Source organism: Agelaius phoeniceus, chromosome 13 (genome assembly GCF_051311805.1).
Source record: "Agelaius phoeniceus isolate bAgePho1 chromosome 13, bAgePho1.hap1, whole genome shotgun sequence".
NCBI classification, from domain to species: domain Eukaryota; kingdom Metazoa; phylum Chordata; class Aves; order Passeriformes; family Icteridae; genus Agelaius; species Agelaius phoeniceus.
The window spans coordinates 11,678,613-11,702,687 of record NC_135277.1 but is presented as its reverse complement, the minus strand read 5'-3'; the positions used below and the strand labels follow the sequence as shown (position 1 = coordinate 11,702,687).

The window sequence follows — 24,075 nt, the reverse complement described above, 5'->3', positions numbered from 1 at the left end:
TCCCTGATAGCGGAGTCCTTTATTTGAATCATTAAGCGAATTTTTTGGTTATATTCACAAATACCTGCTATCTAAAGAACCACCAAAACCTACCTCTTCTCCCTTCTTTTAAAGCTTTGAAAAAGTGCATTCCTAGGAAAGTAGTCTTGTATCAGTTTAAATTCTTTTAATTATGCTTTCTTACTACATGAAAAATATCTTGGCAATAATATAGTCTCTAAAATCAGTGAGAATTTCGATTTTAGAACATTGTAGATTTCATCCTTGTATCTAATACATTGATCTGTTCATGCATGCAGACACACTCATGCATTTTAATACAATCTGTGATTCTCAGATTGGGAAAACATGATGAAACATGACTTTAAACTCTTTTACATACAACTTTTATTTGATGTTTATTTTATTTGCTGACAACATCCACATCCATGTGCTGTGAGCAGCCCATGATCACAGTGAAGTATAAAACACAGCTGAGTTTGTTGTGTGTAATGCATTGAACATTAATGGAGCAGTCATGTCATGACTGTGGACTTGATGTGGTTTAAAAAGCCACTGGAATTTGTGCAGTACCTGGTGGTAAAACACTGTTTAAACCCAGAGCTCTGTTCTGTACAGTGAAAGGTAGAATCTGTTCATACCCACATGGCAAGTTGTGGAACTCTGCTGCCCCAGCTGCAGCTCTCAAGCAGGTGTGGGATTATGGGATGGGGGAATGGAGCTGGCAGTGCAAATATTCATGCAAACAGACCACTGAGGAGCAGCCCTAATGAAGTCAGGGGGAGCAGGACTCAGATGAGCTGAGAGCTCAGATTAATTACAGCTCTGCTGCCCAAATGGGGACCAAACTAAATCCTGTAGAAACAAGAGGACCAGAAATGCTATGTTCAAAACATACAGGACACAATGGGAAATAACTCTGTTGTCTTGCTGACAACAAGTAAAAAATGATTCTGCTTTATTTTGTCCCCAGAATAATTATGGTAATCATTTTTCTGAAGTTCCTGCCTACAAATTCAACAATATAGAATCCATTCAAGAAATCAGAGCAGCATGCATTTTTCATCTATTTGATTTCATAAAATTACTTCAAAATTTGAATGATAATTTATTAATTTCAAGCTTGTGAAAAGTTTTGCTTGGAGGAGGCCTATAATTGTGAGGTGGGAAAATCAGACAGTAAATTATCACTACAAAATTGGTTTTGCGTGTGGAATAAGCAAAGATATGTATCCTGTGTATAAAATAGTAGTTTATTCCCAAGAAAAAAGTTTCAGTGGATTTCTTTTCAGAGTTCTTAGGCAAATAAGAAATGCATGCCCACTAAAGTACCCTGAAGTGTTTTAAGATGTAGAAAGAGGAAAAATGTTTTAAACATGGTTGTGTTTTTTTTTCTTCTTCCAACTGCTTTATCAATTTCCTAGTTTAAAGGGTACAAAGGATGCACAAACAGAGGTCACATTAGATATTCCACAGATTCATACCACTGTGGCACTTCATGACCTAAAAAATAGAAGTCCTAGAAAACATAGAACCTTTGAATTTGGAAAAGACCATTGAGTCTTACCATTATATCCTATTTATTTGTGTCTTCAACTGCCCAGTTTTGTCTGTATGTACAGGTGGTACAGGATTGCACTTTGCTGTTGTAATTTTTGGTATAATGCAAAAGTTATGGAGAAAGTTTTAAAAGTAACCTAGCTGCAATAAATTCTTCAATAAATGCTTTCAAGTTTGATTTTTTTAAAATTACTGTAGAAAATTCATATGTCGTTTTGAGAATTACCCTAAATAGGCAGCTCCTCTTCTTTATCACCATTCCCAGTCTAATTCATTACCTTTGGGTGGGGCACATAATTATTTGTTGGGTCTCTGCAGTTCTTCTGTGCTACTGGATAGACCTTTTCCTTCTGGACTTTTGCCTGAGATCAGTGGTCTGAAGGAATAGATTAATTAATAAATTTTATTTATATTTTCAAAGTAAAGACACAATTTTTCTCTTTTTTTCCCTTTTTTTTTCTCGCCTTCTATTATAGTTGAAAGGACTTGGAAGGAAAAGGTTAATATAAAGCCTATTGTACATTGGTTGGATGTCTTTATCAAGGCACTTTATCTGGAAAATCTCTTTCTTTGTGTTACACAGTATGAAAACTCAAGCTTCATGAAACTGGAAAGTCTCTGTCAAGGAATGTTGTCATTTAGCCAGGAAGATCTTTTTCTTCTTGACCAAGCTGGCAACTCCTCATTAGGCTAGTAAAGACATCAATGTCCAGACTGTACAGATTTCAAGATGGGTCAATTCTGAACAGAAAGGTTGAGTAATTGTCCCTTTTTCCTGTTAAGGATTAAATATAAACCCCAGCCTGGTTTATAGTTAAAATAAAAACCTGTGTATGCAAAACACCTTGAAAAGCATTTCCTAGAAATCTGCTTGATAGTTCAGAACTTCTCTCCTTTGTCACTACCAAACTCTGGGCACTTACCCAGTGAAATCTGCCTCTTGTGAAAGTGTTTATCTTTATAAGCTCAGAACCTTTGTACATCAGTGGGCATGGAGCAAGATGCTGGAGAGCAGGACACAGCCCAGAGCTCTTGCAGAAGGAGCACCAGGAGTTGTTTGGATCATGAGGAAGGGACATTGTCTCCTACTGTGGTGTGGGAACGTGGGCAACAACTCCAAATCTTACTCTCTGAAGTGGAATTGAGCAACTAAAACCAGGTCAAAAAATGATTTGGCACACCTTAGGCAGCTTAAAGGGAATTTGACCTTCTTCACTCAAGCTGAGGGGAGGTGGGAAATTTCTGCATTCAGTCAGGTGAGGAGGTGGGGCTGAAAGTCACCCACCCATGTAGTGCTGGTGGCAATGTTTGGTGCTCATCAGCTCATTCTCACCTGGCCTTCATTAAGATGTTTACAGGTCCCCTGCAGCGGGAAATTGGGTTTTAAAAATATAGAATAGTTACCTCAACTATCATTATTACATACTACTCTGCAAATTACTGCTATTGGTAAAATCTGTGTGACACTGTAAATCTTTGGTATCTGTTTAACAGGACAGCAAAACATGGTAAAGAAAAAATGTTTGAATGACTTGTTCATTTTTTTTTTTTTACAACTTATAGACATCTTGAATACTTTAAATAGTTTCTTAGTCTTGAAATGAACTAATATTATTCATTCAGCTGTTTTGAAAACAGATAATTGTGGTCAAATATTGCTAGGTCCAGCTTCAGGGAGGTGGGGGCAAAGGGAATTAAGCACACATCAGGTATGTTGGTTTGTTGACCCTCAAACCTCTGAACTGGCAGTGTTTGAAAGGGAAGGCATAACTTTTGTCTGAACTCTATGTTTTAAAAAATAATCAGGAATTGTATAGCATGGCTTCATCTACAACAGAACTTTCCTGTACTTTTAGTCTTTCCAATTCTGGCCTTTGGTTCTGCTGTACAGGCGGAACAAGGTGTCACCTGAAGTCATTTAGGGGCAACAAAACATTTTACTTTCTGTACTTAACTAGGAATGATGACTATTTCTTGGAGGTTGAGAAAATCCTGTAACTTTAGTGCTGATCCATTCTATCACCCTGACTCTCGTCCGCATTTCTTCTGGGTGTGAAAACCATCTCCAGCAGAGGCTGCCTCTCTATGGGGTGCATGGATAAGTCATTGTTTTTCTGGATGTTGTTCAGGCCTCTTCCTTTCACTGTCTGCACTCTGCAGCGCCTCAGGAGAGTCACTAGGATTGCCTTCATCATGACCATGGCAATGAACTTCCCCACACAGCTCCGGGGGCCGAACCCGAAGGGCTGGAAATAGCGGGAAGGAACCTGCGGAGAGCAATGTGAGCAATAAACTCAGAGACAGATTCTTCTCCGTAAGGTCAGTGAAAACAGTGATGGAAATTGCCAGTCAATATTATTGCCAGTCGATATTATTGCCAGTCAATATTATTGCCAGTCAATATTATTGCCATTCAATATTATTGCCATTCAATATTATTGCCATTCAATATTATTGCCATTCAATATTATTGCCAGGGCTATGTACGAATCACAAATGGGACGGGACTGCTGGGAATGCACCTTGAGCTGTTTTATTTTCCAGCATCGGTCTCATTGCATGGTTATGACAATGGGAAGATGCCAGCAGCTCACATCCCAGTTTAAAAGTTTTTTGACCAATCACACAAAGCAAAAGCACATTGACGGTAGTTCTATCCAATCACTATAAGCACACATACCTTCAGTTAAAACAATGCTTGCTTATTTCAAATACAATACCTGCTTGTAAGCCTTAAAACACAATGCACAGAGCTCCATTACTAAGCTTAGAACTTCCTCATATCTTGCTAGATGTACTTTTCTGCAGCTTAGGGAGTTATTCTAGACCAGCCTTAATACACAGACCATTGTTCTATTTGTCCTTACTTTTCTGCTTCTTACATAATTTTTCTGCTGACCAATCTTATGGCTACTGCTTAGCTCTAATCACAGTTCTGCTGTCTCTAAACCCTGCCTTTTGCAGCTTTCCCAAAACCCTCTGATTTTATGTATTCCCACAGATATATTCTGAAAAAGCTGTGGAAATAAAATTTTAAGAGCAATTTCTCATTTCATACTGGAAATCCCAGGCCCAGCTACAGGCACTGACAGAAGTGTGGATGAGCCCTTGGAAATTCAGAGGTAGCAGGGATTGTACAGTTAAACAATTCTGCTCATGTGTTTGTCTGTTTGTCCTGGGAACTACAGGGATTTCACCACAAGCTGTGAAATGGAGTGAAGCCTCTGCTCTTCAAATGCATTAAAGTTCATTAAAAAGTTCTTCAGAAATTGTTCATTATAAAGCTTATAAATATCTGAAATACAGGCTGCTGCCTTGTCTAAAGATAATCACTGAGCCATATGCCTGCTCCATTTGTAATTATAAAGCTACTATTTCTGAGAACTAATTTGTCATAAAATTAAATGTTAAAATTTTTTATATTTAATAGAAAGATAACACATAAAATTGTCTTCTGTCCTGTCAGCTGAAATATGAAATGCAGGATTCTCAGGACTTCTGAAGAACCAACAGCTAGTTTCTGCTACTTTTATTACCATTGAGTGGATCAGTTAAAAAGAAAGTCTGGTTATAAAGAAATTACTTTTCTTCATCTGTGTAACTTCTTTTTTAAAAAGTCAGGTATTAACCATGTTCTGATTTCCTATTTAATAAGAATAGAGTAGAAACCATTTATTTCTATCAAATCATCTGGAAAAAAGTGTACTGTTTTTTCTTATTTTCAGTGTTCAGTTTAACTTTTTTTTTTTTTAAATAAACTGAGCCATGCTTTTGGAAAAATTATAGATAAATACAAGTGTTTATAACACAGAGCAAGTACAGCAGCTGGCAGTGCAGCACAATGGCAAATGCACAGCCTGTGAAAATGGAAAAATGTTTAGATTCTAACAATGGCATCTTATCATAAATAATGCTGTGGATTGCTATTCACTTAGAGAACTGGAGGGAAATTGTGCCTGCCAGAATAATTATGTGGCAAACAGAATGCATCAAGTCAGATAGAAAATGTGTGGTTAAATATTTGGTCAAGGGGAAATATTTTTAGTAGCAAAATGTGCTCGTAAATTAAGCAAGATATCAATTTTTGGTAGAAATACTTGGAATGTAAATAATGGGTGGCAAAATGGATTCTATTCACAGGGAATTGTAATTTTGATAAACTTCGTCACTTACTCTTCTTGAATTTTCTACAAAAACTTTTTTTTGAGGTGTTGTTTTTAATGCTGTGTGCAGGATTTGCTCAGCAGTTGAGAAATATTAATCAGGTGGATTAATACTCATTTTTTGTGTGTGTCATATTTGATACCCTTAGCTTTTTTGGTAAGAAATAGGTAAAACTTAAAGTTTTGTTCTGGCTTAAACACTTTTTTTTTTCTTTCTTAGTTGTTGCTTCAGGTGTTTTTACTGGTGAGTCCATTTTTGGTGTATCAAAATATTCTGTTCTTTCTTTAAAGCTGAAGTTGTTCCTGTCGGTGTTCATGTGTGCAGCTGCTAATATATCAGTGCAGTTTTAATCTCTCCAGGTTATTATTACTGAACAAATACAGCTTCACAAAACCAATTGTTTAATCAGTAATCATCAGAGCAGAGGTCTGAGTAAATAATCTGAAGGATGATTTGAACCAGTCGGGGATTACAAGAAGAAAAAATATTCACATATTGCTTTTGATTATAGTTCTCCTGGTAGTTAGAACATAACTTCATTTGAAATTCAGAGCTGAACAGAAACTTAATTACTCAACATCTGCAATATTGAGTTAGTTAAAACTTAACATTTTCATTATGGTCTATAAAATATTGTTAATTTAAAAAGAAAAAAAAGAATAAAGGCACTAGATCCCCAGTCTCTCAGAAGTTACTGCACTGCTCCACCTCTCCAGAGAATGCTCAGCTCTGTGTGGGCTGCTGGCCTGGCTCTAGCTCCATAAAGCCTCTTTATCTTGTCCAGTGTCAGGGGAAATAATGGTAACTGTGTGTGTCTGACAAATTTAATCAGATTTTCGAATCAAAACTATTATGTCTGAAAAAACTGTTCTCTAGATTATAATTAATTTTTTATTTAAAAGGCAGCTTGACAGGAAAATATCTGCCCAGCTCTAATAATAATAATAACAACAGTAATCAGCAGGTTGTATGGCTAACTGGGCACTTAGACAAAGGGAAAATAGTCTTATGGTCACTAAGTTCTTGAGCAAAGTAAGAGGAAGAGACATTAGCAATAAATAAAACCCAAATTTCTGTAAGAAACAAGATGGAGAACTTACATTTTTCTCAAAATTTTCAAGAGAGAACTCGTTTGGCTTTGGGAAGAATTCGAGTTTGTGCATGCGGCCGATGTTGAGGATGATGTTTGTGCCCTTTTTCACGGGGTAGCCATCAATGACATCGTCCTGTAGCGCTTTCCTCATGATCAGGTCCACCACTGGCTGGTATCTCATGCTCTCATAAATAAAATTCTCCACAGTTTTCAAGTTTGGCATGTCATCGCTTTGGATGTCTCTGTTGCCTTGTGGAATAAAGCAGATGGTGAAGGGATTAGTTGGTTAGGAATTTACATTGTACAAATATCAGAACTTTTTGGGAGGATTCTTGGGTTCTGAAGTTGTAGGAAGGATCCAATAGCTTCTAAGGAGTTTTGTGTGGCCTTACTTATTGAGGAAATCTGGTATATTGTTCATTAGCATACATCCTAGTTTATTAATTAACAATCTTATCATCTTCTTCTCACTCTTTGTTCTTGTCACCAACAAAACTCTGGGAGTCTTTCCCCGGCTTTTACATGAGAGAGCAACAAGGAACAACAAATAAATCTTCCAGGAGCTAACAGCAAACAGAACCTGGGATAGTCTGGAGCTAATTCTGTTAAACTTTCACCGTGTGGTGGAGCCTTACCTTAGAGGGTAAGGCTTCAGAAAGAAGCAGGGAAAGTGAGTGAGTGAGTACTCTCATGAGGACAGTACAATAAGGATCATTAAAAGTACCTTAGAAAAAGAGTAAAAGACTTGTGATACATTTTCTGGTGTTTAACAGACCAGAAGTAATCTTAAATAAGTGTGGATGAAATTAGTTTCTATATTGGTTCAGTGTTAGGCTTTGAATGAAGGCTAGAGAAGGGGAAGAATACAAATTTGGAATATCTTGATTGTGTTTTGAATAGTTAGTAATTAGTACTTAGAGGAGGCCAATTTGAGATCAAAATGGATGACAGCAGAATATAATTTTAATTTTGTCTAGTCTTTTCCTTCTAGAGTTATAATGAAACTTAGAGAAATTCTGTATTTTAGCACAGAAAAATACTGATGATTAGAATTATTTGAAACAAGTGCCCTCTTTTGCTATTTCAGGGTAACAGGAAAATAATTTCAATTAAACTTGAGGTGAATGCTCTGTGGTTGCTGAGGAGAGAATATACCACATTATTTCTAATATATAATCAATTCTGATTATTCCTATTTTATTTTATAAATTTCTCACATTTTTTAATTTGCTCTTTAATATAATTTTTACCGACAATAGTAGTTCATATGTTTTACAGCAAACACTTCTTTTGGGAGGAAATGCTTAAAATTTTCAGGTTTAGATAAATTAAATTAGATCACTGCTGAAGCAAAATTATATTCCCACATCACTGACTTTGCAGCTCGTCCTTACCCACAACAGTTTCAATTTCTCTCATCATCTCCTCTTCCACTGTGGGGTGCTCTGCAATCAGGATTAGCATAAAGAAGAGAGTCACAGACAGAGTGTCAGGAGCAGCAATCATCATCTCCAGCACACACTGGTTCACATTCTCAGCAGTCAGATCCCCTCTGTTCTGGAAAATAAAAATAAAAAGGAAATTTTGGAGAAAGTATTGATTGCTGACCTCTGATGCCAACAAAGGTCTTACAGACTGCACAATTTCTGGACAGTCTATCTTACACTAAATAGCATTTCTGTTTTGTCTTTCAGAGAATGACAGAAAGCTCATGTTCTGGGGGGTGGGTGGTGTTCTGCAGAAAAGCAGAAATGTGTGTTCTAAGCTCAGATTCTTTTTAGTTTATTGCATTTCCTCACTGAGTTTGTGAGCTGTCAGGGATTATACAAAATAGGAATTATATAGCATTTGAAACCTTTGCAAACAAAAAGCAATACCTGAAATAATACACAGTGGTTAGGGAAAGACTGAAGGACATTCAGGGATAGATGCAAGAGTTTTAGGGATGTTGTTTAAGCTATGAAATAAATATGGCAAGCATCTGATCCTGATATACAAGTATCCCTGTTTGAGTAACTCTTAGGGATTCCACAGCACCAACTCAGCATCCTTTTATGATGATCTGACTTTTAGAGAGGCATATGAAGATTAAATTGCAAAGCCTGTGTTCAGGAGAATGTCAGAAAAACCAAACCTAGTCATATTTCCAGTAAATTCCCAATACCTGTGCAAAAATCAACTGGGATGCAAAATCCATGTGTTCATCCAACTTTTCCACAGTGGAAAGCTTTTGTCGTTTCTGTTCTATTAAAGTTTCCATTGCTCCTTTAAGATCCTTGCTGAAAACAGATGAAATCCAACATATTGATAAATATCTGCACCAGGGTATGACTAGAAATACAGAGATATATCAAGAAAAGCATCTCAGGATGGCAGAAATTAAGTATTCCTAAGAATACTTATATGGTTCTCTGCAAAAGTAGTAAAACTGAGGCAAGGTGTATTTTCTTATTATTCTTAGGTAATTGCTTGTCAGTCTGGAATGAAATCTTAATCTCTTTAGAGAATAGACTGAAAAGGAGGAAAAGGTGTCTATATACACTATTAATGAATAAAGGTTTTAAAGATATATTACCATTTCCAAAGAAGTATTTTATTTCCTTGTATTTTATATTGTGTTTTATCACTAAGTAAAATGAATTTAGAGAACATAAGGGGTAATTTTTAGAAAAATGTAGACAAGTATTAGAAGAATTGTATCCTGGAGTAGAGTTTATATAAACTTTTCATGTTTAAATACTAATACTGTGTCAACAGTTTGTGTTCCAGTGGTGGAAAAACAAAGTTCAAAACTTGTTATAAATTTTGGGGGAATTTTCAATTAATTATGGATTCAAAGGCAATTCTTTAAAAAAAGTATTCTGGAAAGATTTTGAATGAAATCTTGAGGCTTTTCAAATGTGGGTTTGTTAGTGTTGAGATAGATAATTTGTGTTCGTAGGGTAAATATATTTAGAACGTCAATCCCCATAAAGATCTCGGTATTTATAAATATTTTATGTATTAGAAATAGTAGTCCTTTTTGAAAAGTTTATCAGAAGAATATTACAAGTCCTCATATCCTGTGGTGGTTCTTTGCATTGTCTTAAATCCAGAAATCTTTATTTTTTTTTCTTTGCAATAAAAATTTATTAATAAGTTCTTTTTTTATGGGACTGCTTTTGAAATATCAATATTTGCTTGCAGGGGCTTTCTGGTAATAACTGGGCCATAATAGTTTATTATCAGCATCACAGGATAAAGCAGTAATCAGTGCCATAATAAAACTAGCAAGCAAATATTAGAGAAGGTGAATCTTGTGTCCAGTGCTCAAGAGCTGTCAATTAGCTTGGGTGAATCTGATCTTCTCCTTAAAGCCCTTATGTTACGTAGCACTATCAAAGCAATTTATTACATGTCCTTCCTAAGGAGCAATTTCACTTACTAGATGGAAAACAAATCCAAAATGAAAAAAAGTGACTGCCAGTTCTTTTCAAAGCCAGCTCTTTTTTGGCAGGAGACAGAAAACAAGACCACAAAGCTGGAAGAGGCATTTTGTGTTTTTGCAAAGAGGAAAATGGCAAAATATATTTGTTCCTTATTTAGGGAAAAAACCCTCAACCTTGAGATGGATTATCACACTGAGCACCAAGTTTAACTCATAAATGAGTGTTTGACTCAAAAATGCATGTTGAGAAATCCAATAACCAGAAACTGCTCAAGGGTTAACCCCTTGGGGGCTGTGCCGTGCATACAGATGGGTTTCCTTGTTTGGATGAGCTGCAACCTATTCTGATTGTCCTCAACTGGACAGCAAATATCACTTCATCCATACAGTGGCTTTTCCTCCTCTGAACCAAAGTTTAGTTTCACATTTGAGTGTGCATGAACTGGTGTTTTGGTGAATAAATTTGGTCTGGATAGACAAAGCTTTAAACTGGTCCCAGAATTCAGCTTCTTGTACCACCAGTGACAAACCTGGTTCTGTCTTGGCTCTGTGGACAGGGGACCCCAGCAGTCACCTTTGCAAGTGTCACAATTTAGTTTCTTAAAGGCAGAGGAAAGATCTGATTCATTTCCCTTGATTTCCCATCAAGGGAAATGCTTCTTCATAAAAAGAAAGAAAGACTCTTATGCAATCACTCTGTAGAAGGGTTGATACTCACACTGCGTCTTTGTACTTCTTGCACAGCCAAGAAATCTTAAAAAATATGTCAGGCTTTAATAGAAGTGCTTGCCAAGCATCAAAGTAGTTTTGAATCTTAAGCACAATGGCATTTTCTGAAAAGAAATGTTAAAAAAAAGGTCATTAGTCAAGTAAGATAAATCCTTCAGAAAATTAATAAGGTTGGGTTCCCTAAGTTCCTGGGAATCTGATAAGCAATTGGTAGATAACATTTGAAGCACACTGTAAAAAAGGTCTAGATCTTTGCAGAAACTCTTGGTACCTTGCTACAAGAACACAGGGGTGTGTCAGCCAGACTGAAGAGTCTGCCACAGGACAGCAGAAGCAGAGCTATTGCAGAGCACTGAAATGGGCAATTTAGACATTCTGATAATATTATTTCTGTTATAGGCTGAAGAAACTGTAGAGAACATAATTTTTTTGGTGAACTTTTCAGAGCAATCATTTAGTTTGGTAGAAAGATTTCAGATTCTTGCATGAATATAATTTAATATTGGAGCTGTACCAAATTGGTGCATAAAAATCTCTTTAAATGCTCCAATTCATTAAGGTGGGTGACAAGCTAATGCATATTTTTGGTCATATAAAACTCTCTTGTAACTAAGATGGTAATAAATCAATTTCAGTTAATTATGTGGTACTACAAGGGTCTGTTCTTGCTCTGTTATTTTGAGACAGCTGAGTGGTGTCAATGAATTTTCCTTGGATATGCATTTCAGACCCATCCTAAGGCCCAAAACTGAAGCTGTCAGTACCATCCAGAGGGACCCCAAGGAAGAGCTTGTTGGAAGTGTCGAGCATGATCCTCCTCATGAGGTTGAGCACATTGATGTTGCCCAGCTCCGTGGTTTCCTCCTGCAGCTGCTCCAGGTGCTCGATGGTTGACTCCACGCAGATCGCGATCATCCGCACCAGCCCGGGGCCAGACAGAGCTGGGACATTTGTGCAGAACACAAAAGGTTGGTTAGTTTTTGTACCTTCTTTATAATGCCTCAAGTGATGATAGCAGTGTTGATAAATTGCAAATTGTGTCAGTGGCTGGTGTGAAACCTTTCTGGAGCTTCACTGGTTTACCTTTCTTTGAAAGGAGAGCACAGGGATGGGTTGTAGCAGCCTGAACAGCTGCTAGTATAGTCCAGGGTAAGGAAGGAACAAGGGTCTTTGCTAGTATGGTACAGAGTAAGGAAGCAGAAAGGGTCTTTGCATAATATCCACAGATGTTTTGTTCAGCTGCGAGGTGAGATGTTCAAGCCCCCACCCCTACACACAGAGGGTCTCCCTTATGCTCCCCAGGGGCCTGGGGGCTGACCCTGGTCTCAGGGCAGTGCAAAGGTGAGGGACAATCAGGGAAATGGGAAGGAGTGGCTCAGGGACATAGGAATAGACATAGGAACTGGGGAAGGAGCCAGTGGGATCTAGCAGATTTTCAAGGTGAGCTTCTTGTGTCTCCCTAGAGTAGGGAATGCCCCCCAGGGCCTCCACAATGGATGTCAGACAAACACAGCAGCATTTCAGGGAGGGCTGGCTCTTTGTGAGTCACAGGGATGCAGGGTGTCAGTGCACACTGGTTACCTTTGGTGAAAAAGGGTCGAATTTCTTTCCAGTGTGCTGGGTTGTTGTTAAATATGATCCCATTTTCATACATGCCAATGCACTGCAATCCAAGCTTGCTCCCAAACCGAGACACGTAATGCCAGTGCTTCATTACATGGAACACACTGGAGGATCTGGGGAAGGAAGGAGGAAAAAGCCCCCAATCAAAGAACTGTTTCATAGACTAAATACAGCATTTGTATGCTGACATTTTAGAGTTGCTCCCCAGTGCTGACTCGCATTCTTAATTTAGCAGCAAGTACAATGCTTAGCACGAAATGTTGTTCCCTTTACATAATCAAAAATCTTTTACATAATTAAAAATTTGATCAATGCTTTCAGAATTTATATTAAAGCAATAAGGTGTTCTGTTCAGATTTAAACTATTTTTCAGTTAAAATGCAAATAGTTAATGAAGGATTTTAAACAGAGTAGTGTGTATACATAGAAATGTGTAGATATATATGATACACTCAGGCAGTGCCCAGTGTCGGATATTTCAGAGGATAAGGTAAAATATTTGATGTGTACTAAATTACAGCTTTACTGTTGTATAGTCAATGCTATGTATTCTTTTGTAGCTCTTTGGTCATTCTCAGACACATATTGAAAGCATAAAAACACATGCATCACTTAAATATGCATTATGATAGTACAATGGTATGTGTGGGATAAATAATAAATATTCTTAAAGAGACACATAAGGGAAATCCATGATATGCATAATTATATTTACAGTCAGCAAGATTAATTTGGTGGTGCTGGCAGACAACATTCTTGCTTTAAGATATAATTTCCTTTAGAGGGAGCCAGCATTTCAGAAATGTGGATGTGATGAAACACTGATCAAAGAGAATCCAACCAAAGAAAGAAAATCAGAACAAAGATTTGAAATGAAACAACATGCTTCTTTCTTTACTGTGTAGTATAGTCTATGGGCCAAACCCCAGACTAGTAACGTGGGTTTAGTTTATTTTTTCAGTCAGTTTATGTAAATGTGGCTTTTGCTATTGACTACAAATATCCTTGGTTTCTTAGTTTTGCATGACCTGGGGGTAAAGTTAACATTGAAGTTTTTTCCCTTGTCAGGGTATACATCTGCATTTCCCTGAACATGAAAAGATGGTGTTGAATTCTGGCAGCTCCCCACAAAGGAGAAGGTGCAGCAGGCTCAGTTTTCTTCCTCCCATCCCACGTGTCTCTATGCAGGAGACACATCATAATGTTTCAAGGCAGGGTTTTGTGAAGTGACCTTGCATAAGCAGGTTTTCCTTATGAAACTGTTTAATGAAGTCCTCCAAAAGACATCAGCTGTTGTAACCAAGACTGCAAGTGCATCTCTCTGAGCATTAGTACCTCAGTATTAGATTTGATGCTAAAAGTTCAGATGTCATTGGTGAAAAAAGACATTGATTTTTCTTTTGCAGAAGCCAGGTTATGTTTAGTTTTGCAGTTAATTTAGAATCCACTGAAAACTTTATTCTATGTTTTTGCTTTAAAAAAAGTTACATACTCGTTTTCTAGGTATAGCCAATGATTTAAAGCAAGAAGTGTCTGAAAAGAAACAATGTATTGACTGTAAATCTGGCATTGCTTAGCAGCACCCCTGGTTTGTTTCTGGTGAATTGGTAGCACAAAGACAGCTATAAGAGTTGGTAGGATTTTCAAAGCATTTAGAGAATTATCAGAACATTTTACTCCTTTAGTTGATATTTATAACACCTCTGTAGGATAGGAACGTGAACAGTTTTCTTGTCATGATTATTTCTTCCTACTGAGGTTTAAATAGAGATGAAGCTGACTTGCACCATGTGGCAAATTCTGTGATTATTCTCTATGCTGCTCTTCTTTCAAAGGCTTTTGCTTAATGAAAGTATTAATTGATTGACATTGTTACTTAAAAGGTTCTGATTCTTTATCAATTACATGAGGTAAACCTTTTACTAGTCTTTTTTTTTCTTTTTCATGGCATGACTTATAATACTCCAATTTAAGAAGAAACCAATGGAGCTAATAAAATGATAGGCTGAAGTTCAGCATTATGTTTAATACTGTGCATAATTGAAACCTATGAATAATCCCATTAATTGGAGTGGAATTACTCCTAATACTATAATGCTGTATTTGCTTAGTTAAATCACTGAATTGGAGCCATAACCATCAAGCATTTACTTCCACTTTAAGGAGAAATTTAAAAACACAGAAAATGAAAATTTGACTTAATCACATATTGCTGTAAGCCTAGATCCCTAAACTGAATATCATCTTAATAATAGTAAAATAGATGGTAAATTATTTCCAGGATTTAGCCATAGTACTTTCCTATCCATAAAAAAAATATTAGGGGAGTTCACCAAAACTTCATTAAACAGACACAAGATTAGAAAAGGTCTGTGAATAGCAGAAAGTAATAGGCTTTTGTTAGGACAATTTTTGAAAAAAATAACTTCAATTCTGCTTTAGAATAAAGTAGCAAAGAGGTTGTAAAGATATAAAGCTTTTCAAGTTATTAAGTATAGAAAGTAAGGATTTACTTGCTAATTATAAACGTTTCTTCACCGCCGATCCAAACTCTCACAAATTCTCCATATGTCTTATTGTAGTAGTTGCAGGCATTCCCTACTCCCATCCAGAGAAATCTGCCATGAGAGATGAGGGGACCAATTCCCATACAGTATCCTGGCCCTAAGAAACAGGGAAGAGAGGTTTGGTCTCAGCAGTGCTCACAGACAAGAAAACACCTCTGAGCAGCTCCCTTTGAAAGGAGGCTTTTGGCATGACAGTCACAGCCTGTGCTGGGCAGCTCACACAAACTTTTCTGCTCTGAAACTGTCTCAGGAACTGCACTTCTCCCTGTCTGAGAAGCCTGTAGTGGTTTCAGTGGTACCTACAACAAAGGACATTCATTGCTGCTGTGTACAGCTTCCAGCTGCTGCTTGCTTTTGGAGGGACAATGGCTCCATCCTAGCAAGAAGAAATTCTCTTCTCTGGTCTTTTCCCAGAATTTCTTCCAGGAGTCACTGTACTGGTTTAGGGTTATTCCTGTCCAACACCTGTGAGAGGCTGTGCACTGCTCTCCTCCATGCAGCAGGGTGTTGCATCTGGTGGAAAATAAGCTGAGCCATTCATGTCTAAACAAGCCCCCAGAATGTTCCAGAAGGGAAAGGAGATTCGATGTTCTGTTCTGGAGGGTATTCAGTGCTGAAGATAGAGAAACATTGATAACCTACTAAAATCTGAACAGCTTCTAAGATAACTGTTTAGAGTAAAGGTAGTTTAGAGAGACTTAAACTTTAAAACATCCAAAAAGTAGGTTATAATGCACATGAAAATGGGAGTTGTAAAACAGTATGAAATAGTTGAAAATCCTGAGCTGTAAAATAGTATTATACTTTTCTAGCATACACAAATTAAAGCTGAAGAAAAAATGTCAGATGGCCAAGCCATGATTTATTATGGAAGTTCTGAAGTTAGAATAAGCCTGATTTCCTTTATCAGGAATTTTTAAGAATCTGTATTACTTAAACTGATCCATAATAATTTTTGTTGTCCTACCATGATTATTCAGCATTACTTTGTCACTTAAATTTGAGAAACAAACAAAAATTACTCTGAAAACTTTAATGTGGCACAGCAGCTAAAGCTAATTTACCTGGTATTGATGAAGTCTCTTCATGATTCCATATGAGAAAGAGAAAGCACATGAGGATGAGTATGGGCACGGTGGCCACAGGCATCGTGTCTGGTACCAGGCTGGTGATGTTGTAGTGCATTGGGTTCAGGGTCTCCAGGACCATTTTTCAATGAGCTTCTGCTTTGCTTCAGAAAGAGAGAGAGAAGAGGGGAGAGAGGCAGAGGCTGTCAAAGCTCAGATGTGTTCAGCTTTGCTCGGTACCTCTGACCCCCTTTGCAGTCCCTACAAATGAGCAAATCAGCTCTGGACATGGCTTTATAACCAGGGGGACTGCCTGGAGTGCTTGCTGGGACAAGCCTCATCACAAGTCAAAAGAGACATGAAGCAGACACATTTTTTTGCTTGGGAATAACAAAGGTTTTCTGACCTTGATGTTGAGGCGTAGTTTTGGATATTTTGGCTGACAGACCTCTTATCTCTGATATCGACTTTGCTGGCCAACACTGAGGTTTACTCCTTACACATCTCTAACCAAAACACAAGAAATTAAACTTTCAGCACGTGTGGAAGCATTGAGTGAGTTTACTTGCCAGCTTTTGTCTGTCTTATTTAGCTGTTGCCTTCCTGCATGCCTGTAGTGCCAGAGTTCCTGAATTTCTAGAATAACTATGGTAGTTTTCAATGATACAGATTAAGTACCCCAGAACCACAGTTTTTTGTCTGAGACATAGTATTATAGCCTTTTTTTTAACTGCCAACCTTTGAGTGTAACATAATGTAATATAATGTAATGCATTTCTTTATGGTTTTTCTGTTACATACTTTGAAAAATGTAATATATGTCATAACAAACAGGGTCATAGATTATCTGTTGCTATATTTTTACTCAGGCTGTAACCAGCATTCAGCATGGGAAAGAAAAACCCAAGGACAGCCAACAGGTCTCTTATGCATAAAGAAAATAGAAGGATTAAGTAGAAGGTTTTTTGCATGTTTTTGAATTAAATAGTAAAATATAAGAAGTTATTGTACCTGGGAAAGAATATGTGTGAGAAGAAATGTGAGTGAGAACTCATTTAACCAGAGGAAGGTACTGGCTTGAACCTGCACAATATTTTATTAATAAAACATCTTAATTCTGCTCTGGCAAAGACTAAGGAGAGATTTGTTTGTTTCTTTCCGAAACAATATTTCAAAGTTGAAGGATATATTTACTTAGCTGGAAGCTTTTAGATACAGTTTACTTTCAGCAAGTGCTTTCTTACTTGTGTTGTGCTTTGGTTTCACATAGCTGAAAAAAAGGAGAATTTGCTTTGTAGTGATCATCAGTGCTATAATTATGTTAAACTAAGCCAAGAATGGGATAGATGCTTTCCAGATAGGGAGAATCCTGGTGTGTATTGTCAAGGAGGAAATGTATAAATGTATGGAGTGTAGGAAGGGAATATGGGGAAGGGCAGTGAGCAGCAGTTTTAAACCTTGCAGGTCCATGCAATGCTCTCTTTTGTATGTTTTGTGTCCAGGCTTCTGGGGTTTTTATGATCCCAAGTGACCAATGTGCTAGGTGACCTTGCAGAAACATCCCTGCTGTTGCAAAGGAGAGGAGCCCAGCCCTTCTGAGAGTGCCCAGGGACAGGTCCCACCCTGGACACCTCCAGCTGTCCCATTGCTTGTGTGTTGTGAGGAAGGCCTTTGTACTCACAGGCATTTTTATCATGTCATGGTATTTATTACTTTGAGTTTCCTTGACTGCTACTTACCATAACAAAAGCATGCCTGTGTATATATAAATATTTTATCAGCTTCTGTCCCTTTCACTAATATGGGTTTATAGCATTATAGAGGGGAAAAACACTTGGGGTGTATAGTTCCATTTTCATGTGGCTTTCTTTCTGGATCTGCATAAACTTCATGTTTGTACTCCATTGCCACAGATAGGCTCTGATGTACATTGTGTTTTATTGGTTTTTCTCATTTCCAAGACATTCTAGTGTGTGCAGAGCAGTTTCACTGCCTCACATTCCCTGTGCAGACAAGTATGGAGCTGGTTATGCATTTGGGTGCTGTGAAATAAACCAATTTCATACCTCCCAATGTGGATGTGTGAATATTGTATGTGCAGGGTGAGCCCTGGTAGAGTTGAAGGCCCTGATATGTTTGCACAGTGTACTTTGCAAGTATGAGTCTCCCCCTTCTATCTTCTAAAAATGAACCCTGAGTTTTGATCTTGTTCAGCTCTTAAATACTCACAGCTAAAGCTTATCATTGTTTTGACAGTGGAATGCAGGCAGGTTTCTGTTTTTTCAAAATATACAGATAGCAATGGACTGGATTTTAGATTCTTGATTGCCCCAGCTTCATCATTTTAGAGTTTTTAGTAAAAGCATTTTTTTCTTTTTCCATGTCCAACACCTTGCTGTTACATTTATAATTTTAAAGTCCTGGATTGTGCTGTCATGTAGATGAAAGTATTAAAGGCAAAGTATTTGGTTTGAACATTTTATACACTCTTGACCTGATCTAAAACAGTCTTTAGTCAAAGTGGCTTCTCAAGACCTTAAGCAGTTGACATTTCCTGTACTGGGGAGTTCTTTGCTTCATTTCAATTAGTATTAATGAAACACACTTTCAGGACTTGCATTTTTAACCTTTTTTTTTCATTGCAAAAGCCAGCTGGGCCATGAAAAATTCACCTTAAAGATATTTCCACTCAACTGCTTATCCCACTTTTTATGCATTGCATCTTTTAAGAACTGCCCATGAGTGAAGTCTCTCCTCATAAAAACTCAAACCATTTGGATAGTGGGTACTCACCTGAAAAAGTTAGAAATGGAACTGAGTTAGAGTGCCCACTGTGCATGAAGGAAGGTTTCTCTAGTCTTGCTCATTTATCTGCTATAAGTAATTTTTCCTTTCCTTGCAGCTGGTTGAGATCAGAGGGATTTGTTGGTTTGGATTGTTATTTATGGGGCAAAACTTTAAAAATCCCACTATCCAGTGGGGGAAAAGGGACTTACTATAGGAAAGGGTTTTTTGGGGCAGAATAGGTGGATGTGCCCAGGCTGTGTGGCCTGGCAGCAATTACAGATCTCAACACCTGGGAAAGCAGCTGCCAGCAGAGGGCCTTTGAGATCACTCATTTCTGAGTCTCGGCTACAAAGCACTAGGAGAATGTTCTAGGATCTGTCAAACATTTTCTTGCTAAAGGTAATGTGAGGAATGATGGCAAGGTCCACAGTAAAGAAAAAGCTCATACATCTGTATGACAACTGTATTGACACCTCTTATTCTGGTTAGAGCTTCATGCTTAATGACTCTCTCAGTAAAAGAGCAAATTCATAAAATCATATTATAGAATTGGAGCTGAAAATCTCTCTTAATTTTAAGAAGGTGTTCATAAAAATGCCTGAAAACTCTTGAAGAGCCATTCTTGTGTCCTGGGGTTGCTTCCTTTGGAGTGGTTCTTGTGTCAGGAGAGAAAAAAATCTGCTGCTTAAAAATTCCCAAATATTAGTAACCTGTTATTAGCAGCATCTGAAGCAACTTTTCTAGGTTTAAACAGTTTAGGAAAATAAACAGATTTATTTCATACAAACCCCATTTTGTTTTACAGATCTGCTCCCATTGTACCACAATTTTGGCCAATGTTGATATAGACTGAAGGAGCACAGTACCTCTGAAAAATAAAATAGTAGGTTTAATTGATTTGAAGTGGATATTTATCACCAGGGGTACAGCATATGCCACATCCTTGATAGAGGGATTGTCTTGTTTCCTTGAAAAGCCGTGGGGTTTAAAGCTGAGAACACGTCAGGAGACTCTTTTAAACTTGGGAGTGCTCACCATTCCTTGTGAGACGTAAATTACCCTGTGAGCATCAGGCTGCACATTTATTTAGTGTCACCCTGCATTCTGTGGTCTCTTCTAACTCTTTAATTCTCTCAGGATGCAATGTGGATGTCACTGAGAGTTTTCCATCACAATTCATTGGTTCTTTTATTGCACTCCTCTTGTGACATTTTTTTGTCTTTGATCTGCCATACTTTTCTCTTAATTACTTTTCATTTGTTTTATTACTTAATTATTTTTATCACTTAATAACTTCTCACTGTGTTTTAGTCACCTGATCCTTTGCATCTGTCAGACATCTCTTGTTACAGGTGGGTTTGCAGTCCCAATGTGCAGAGCTGGCATTTTAAATTTAGATATTTTCATTACTCTGCTTCTGCAGCACTCTGCCTTCTTTAGGACTACTTTCTACTTTTAACTCAATTCTCTTCATCTCAAAAGAAAGATAAATATAGTAAAATGTGAAAAGGAGGGAATAAACCCCTTTTTCAGTCATCTCTAGAGTTTGAGTCAGTGGGCTGGAATTTGTGTAGCTGTAGAGGTCTATCCCATCTAATTACTATGGAAATGTATTCTAGCAGTGTTGAATGATTATTACAGCCTGGTAGATTAATCCTGCACCACTTGATTACTATGAAATCTAATCTAAATAGCACTTACAACTTCATCTGTTGTTTAGGTTGGAGGAGGAGGAGGAGGAAGAGAGGGGGAAGAGATGACAGCTTTCAGCAAAGCTTGCAGGTGGGAATTCAGTAATGATCATCCTGGCAGTCTAAAGGGGCTCTTGACAAGTAAATGAGAAGGTAGGAGCCTACAGTTGTGTCAGAGGGCAAGGGAAAGAGAAATGCAGAACACAGCCGTGATTTTGTGGTGTTGAAAAAACATCTGTACTATGCGACAAGAAAGATTGTTACATTTGATGCCTCTGCTATTATATTGAATTTTATTTTTTAATTCTGGTGAGTGTTCTTCTGACAGGGTTACCTTGTTTCACAGCTGAATAGGATCCCCAGAGCCTGCTTCTCTGAGATTAAGTTCTGTCAACTGCCTTTTATAGCACTTGTAAAATGCTGCTGCATTGTTACAGGGCTGCTGGTGGCCACAACTTTATCCACACAACTCAATTTCTTGTCACCCTTTCTGCTCAAGGTCTCCAGTGAGTTCCAATGTGCAGAGAAGTTTGGAACTGCAAACTTAAAATCACTGTTGTAGATGGTGACATTGCTACTGTCTGGAGCCAGTTTGGTCAATCAGTTTTCTTAGCACCCCCCAGTCCTGGCATGTGACTGGAAATGAACTGGTCACTAAACCCTTTGCCAGGGAAACAAATACATTGCAAATATCTTCTATAAATGTAGGACTCCATTTGAATATTAATGGAGTTCTGCTGTAAGAGCAGTGCCTCTTTTTTATGCCTTTACATGGTGGTTGAGGTGTGATTTGGAAAAATATCTCGTCAGTTTTAGCACTTTTCACAAAAGGTCTTGTTGCCTGTGAGCCACCACAATGTCCATGAAATCACCCACATGAGAAGGTAGCAGAGTTTCCTGTGAACAAACCATGTCCTGAGCAGAATGGGTGCCAGTGCTTGTAGGGCAGCAAAGCCAGCTGGGGGGTGCAAACCTCTGCAGGATGGCAGGATTATCATTTACTTCATCCCAGCCTCAAAGTTTCATTTCAGCACCACAAGGTCTAATCAACTCAAAACTTAGCAGAAAATGAGTGGTGATGACAAATGAAATCTCTCTGAAGTGCTTTTGATCAGACTCCTTGTTGTGGCTGTGCCAAAGCAGACCTGTTTGAGGGGGTTTTCTGTAGATAGCTGCTGTTGGTTTCTATTACTACAGGGGAAGTGTTTTGGTTCTAATTTCTCAAGTAAAAACCAGCTCTCTCTACCATAGTCATGTTTCTGCTGTTGTACTTTTACTGCTGGCAAATACCTTGATTAATCTAAGCAAAAAGTTAGTTGACACAGAAGGGATGACTCTCTAAGAAATATTAATTAAAGTTTTTACTTTTTCCTCTGGCTTTAAGTATCATGTATTCTATCAAAGTATGTAAATTAATCCTGAAGGAAAGTTTATCTGTGTGTTTGAAAAAAAAAAAGACTGAGAAAGAATGCATGACAATTCTCAAACCATTCTTTTTGCAAATGACTTTATTTATCAGATATTATTATGAACTGAGATATAGCAGCTAGAAGAAAGACAGCACCTTTCCACAGCAAGCACCAATTGAGATATACCAAGCTTTGGTTGAATGAAAAAGTTCCCAGGGTCAGTTCAAGACTTGTTCTACCTGATTTTTACCCTCACTCTTTTTTTATCTCACTTTTTTAAACCTCACTTACAATCCATTGTTCCGTGCTGTGACAATGATGCTTGGAAATATCAATTTGTCCAAAATTCACAACTTCCCAACTAATTCTACATTGCTGTGCAGCAGCAGCTGGCAGTGCCTGTCCCATGCTGTGTATTCCACCAGAACTTTGTCTGGTACACATGAAAAAAATCCACTTGAGAGTCAAAAGTATTAAATCAGAAACACTGAAAAGGTTTGGTTTTTTAATCTATGGGGTCCACATCCATAAAAGACTGAAATGATTTAATATTTTCTGATGTAATGTAAACAGCTTGAGAGTGTATTCACGAAGTGAATACACTTTCTTAGGATAACTACTCTGCAAGAACACTGTGCTGTTTTTTAGAGAAGAAACTTCATAGAATACTTGACAAATATATAGCATATTGCTGTTGTTTTACTACCAAGAATTTGGCCAAAGACCTGCATATTTTCTACTAAAAAACCCCTCTGTTTAGATAGTGACAGCATATAATTTACACAAAGATAATTACAGTAGCAGATCAAAGCAGCTCCAGAAGGCATACTTCCCACTCAAAACAAAAATAAATCCCATTTATCTAATGTCCTACCCATACAGTTTGAAGAAAAAAGCTAGAATATGAATTGAAAATGTACCTGTGTCTTCTTGTCACTTGTGGATTTTTGCTGGTGGAGAGTGCTGTCCTGGCTCCTGATGTGCTCCTCTCACAGGTCTGGATAGGTTGTCTGGTGATCACTCTCTGTAGCATCTTTTATGCAGGTGCTTCTTGTTGCTAAGAGATCAGTTGCTTGGAGATGGAAGTTTGTTTATTGTAATAGTTCAGGGGCTGTTGCTTTGAAAAGAAAATTTTGTAATTTTACCTCTACAGCTCAATGTATCTGCTGCAAAACAGCCAGTGACAGAGATACACATGCCTGGTGCTGATTAGAATTGTGACTGGAGAGTAAAACAGAGAATTAAACAAAGTTTATAGTTTGTGTTTAGTGGCTCTGAATAAGGAAACAGATTTGTCATTTAACCAGAGGTACAACTTACAGAAATTAGGTGAACTCTTTGCCATGTGTATCTAAAGGTATTTTAGATTTCTAACAGCAAGAAAGTCCAAATGTTTTATTCTAAAATAAGAATGTATGGGGTTGTCAAAGACATTCTGTAGGACACAATCCTTCACTGCCATTGCAGAGGACTGACTGCTGTCCCATGTACTTTGGTATGGGCTGTTTGCTTTCTGCTCCAGCTGGTTTGATAACTCCCAGAATGATTGTACAAACTAAGGCTGGTTTCTCTGCTTTGTGGTTCTTCTCCTTTTTGCTGTAGTTTAGGGCAACTCAAACAAACTGCCAATTGTTTTGAAGAACTGAATTATGTGTTTACAGGAACCATTAAAGTAATGTCCAAAGATCAATAGGAAAAGGTGTTGATGATGCTAATAGAGGAGCAACATGAATAAGATGACTAATAACTTGTGCCTGTTGCTGCTTTGAAGCAAGAGAAATCCAAATTGTCTCAATGTCAGCATGGGGAAATCCTTGGCTGGCTCAACTGCCTCTTCTGTCAGTTTACCCCATGAGTCCAAACAGACTGTTTTGGGAAATAGGTCAAAATCATCTTTTTTTCTTAGTAGTCTCTAGTTGGGAAAATTCAATGACTCAATTCTGTTTCCAGCAAGGCTG

At 37.7% G+C, this 24,075-nt stretch overlaps 1 protein-coding gene across 2 annotated transcripts; it reads right to left on the bottom strand.

Annotated features, from left to right (window-relative positions):
* Positions 1 to 370: 370 nt before the first annotated feature.
* CYP19A1 (cytochrome P450 family 19 subfamily A member 1) lies at positions 371 to 23,282 on the bottom strand. 2 transcript variants are annotated; one of them, XM_054642105.2, is made up of 10 exons: positions 23,038 to 23,282; positions 16,228 to 16,389; positions 15,110 to 15,260; positions 12,555 to 12,709; positions 11,738 to 11,914; positions 10,963 to 11,077; positions 8,982 to 9,096; positions 8,212 to 8,374; positions 6,825 to 7,066; positions 371 to 3,827 (listed from the first exon to the last, which is right to left on the bottom strand). In XM_054642105.2, exons 2-10 carry the CDS (start codon positions 16,370 to 16,372, stop codon positions 3,561 to 3,563), a joined length of 1,530 nt encoding a protein of 509 aa, XP_054498080.1. In that variant the 5' UTR covers positions 16,373 to 16,389; positions 23,038 to 23,282; the 3' UTR covers positions 371 to 3,560. The 2 variants fall into 2 exon arrangements, with proteins under 2 accessions (XP_054498080.1, XP_077041475.1); XM_077185360.1 differs by having other exon boundaries at positions 16,228 to 16,394; positions 23,038 to 23,278.
* Between the last annotated feature and the right edge of the window lie 793 nt (positions 23,283 to 24,075).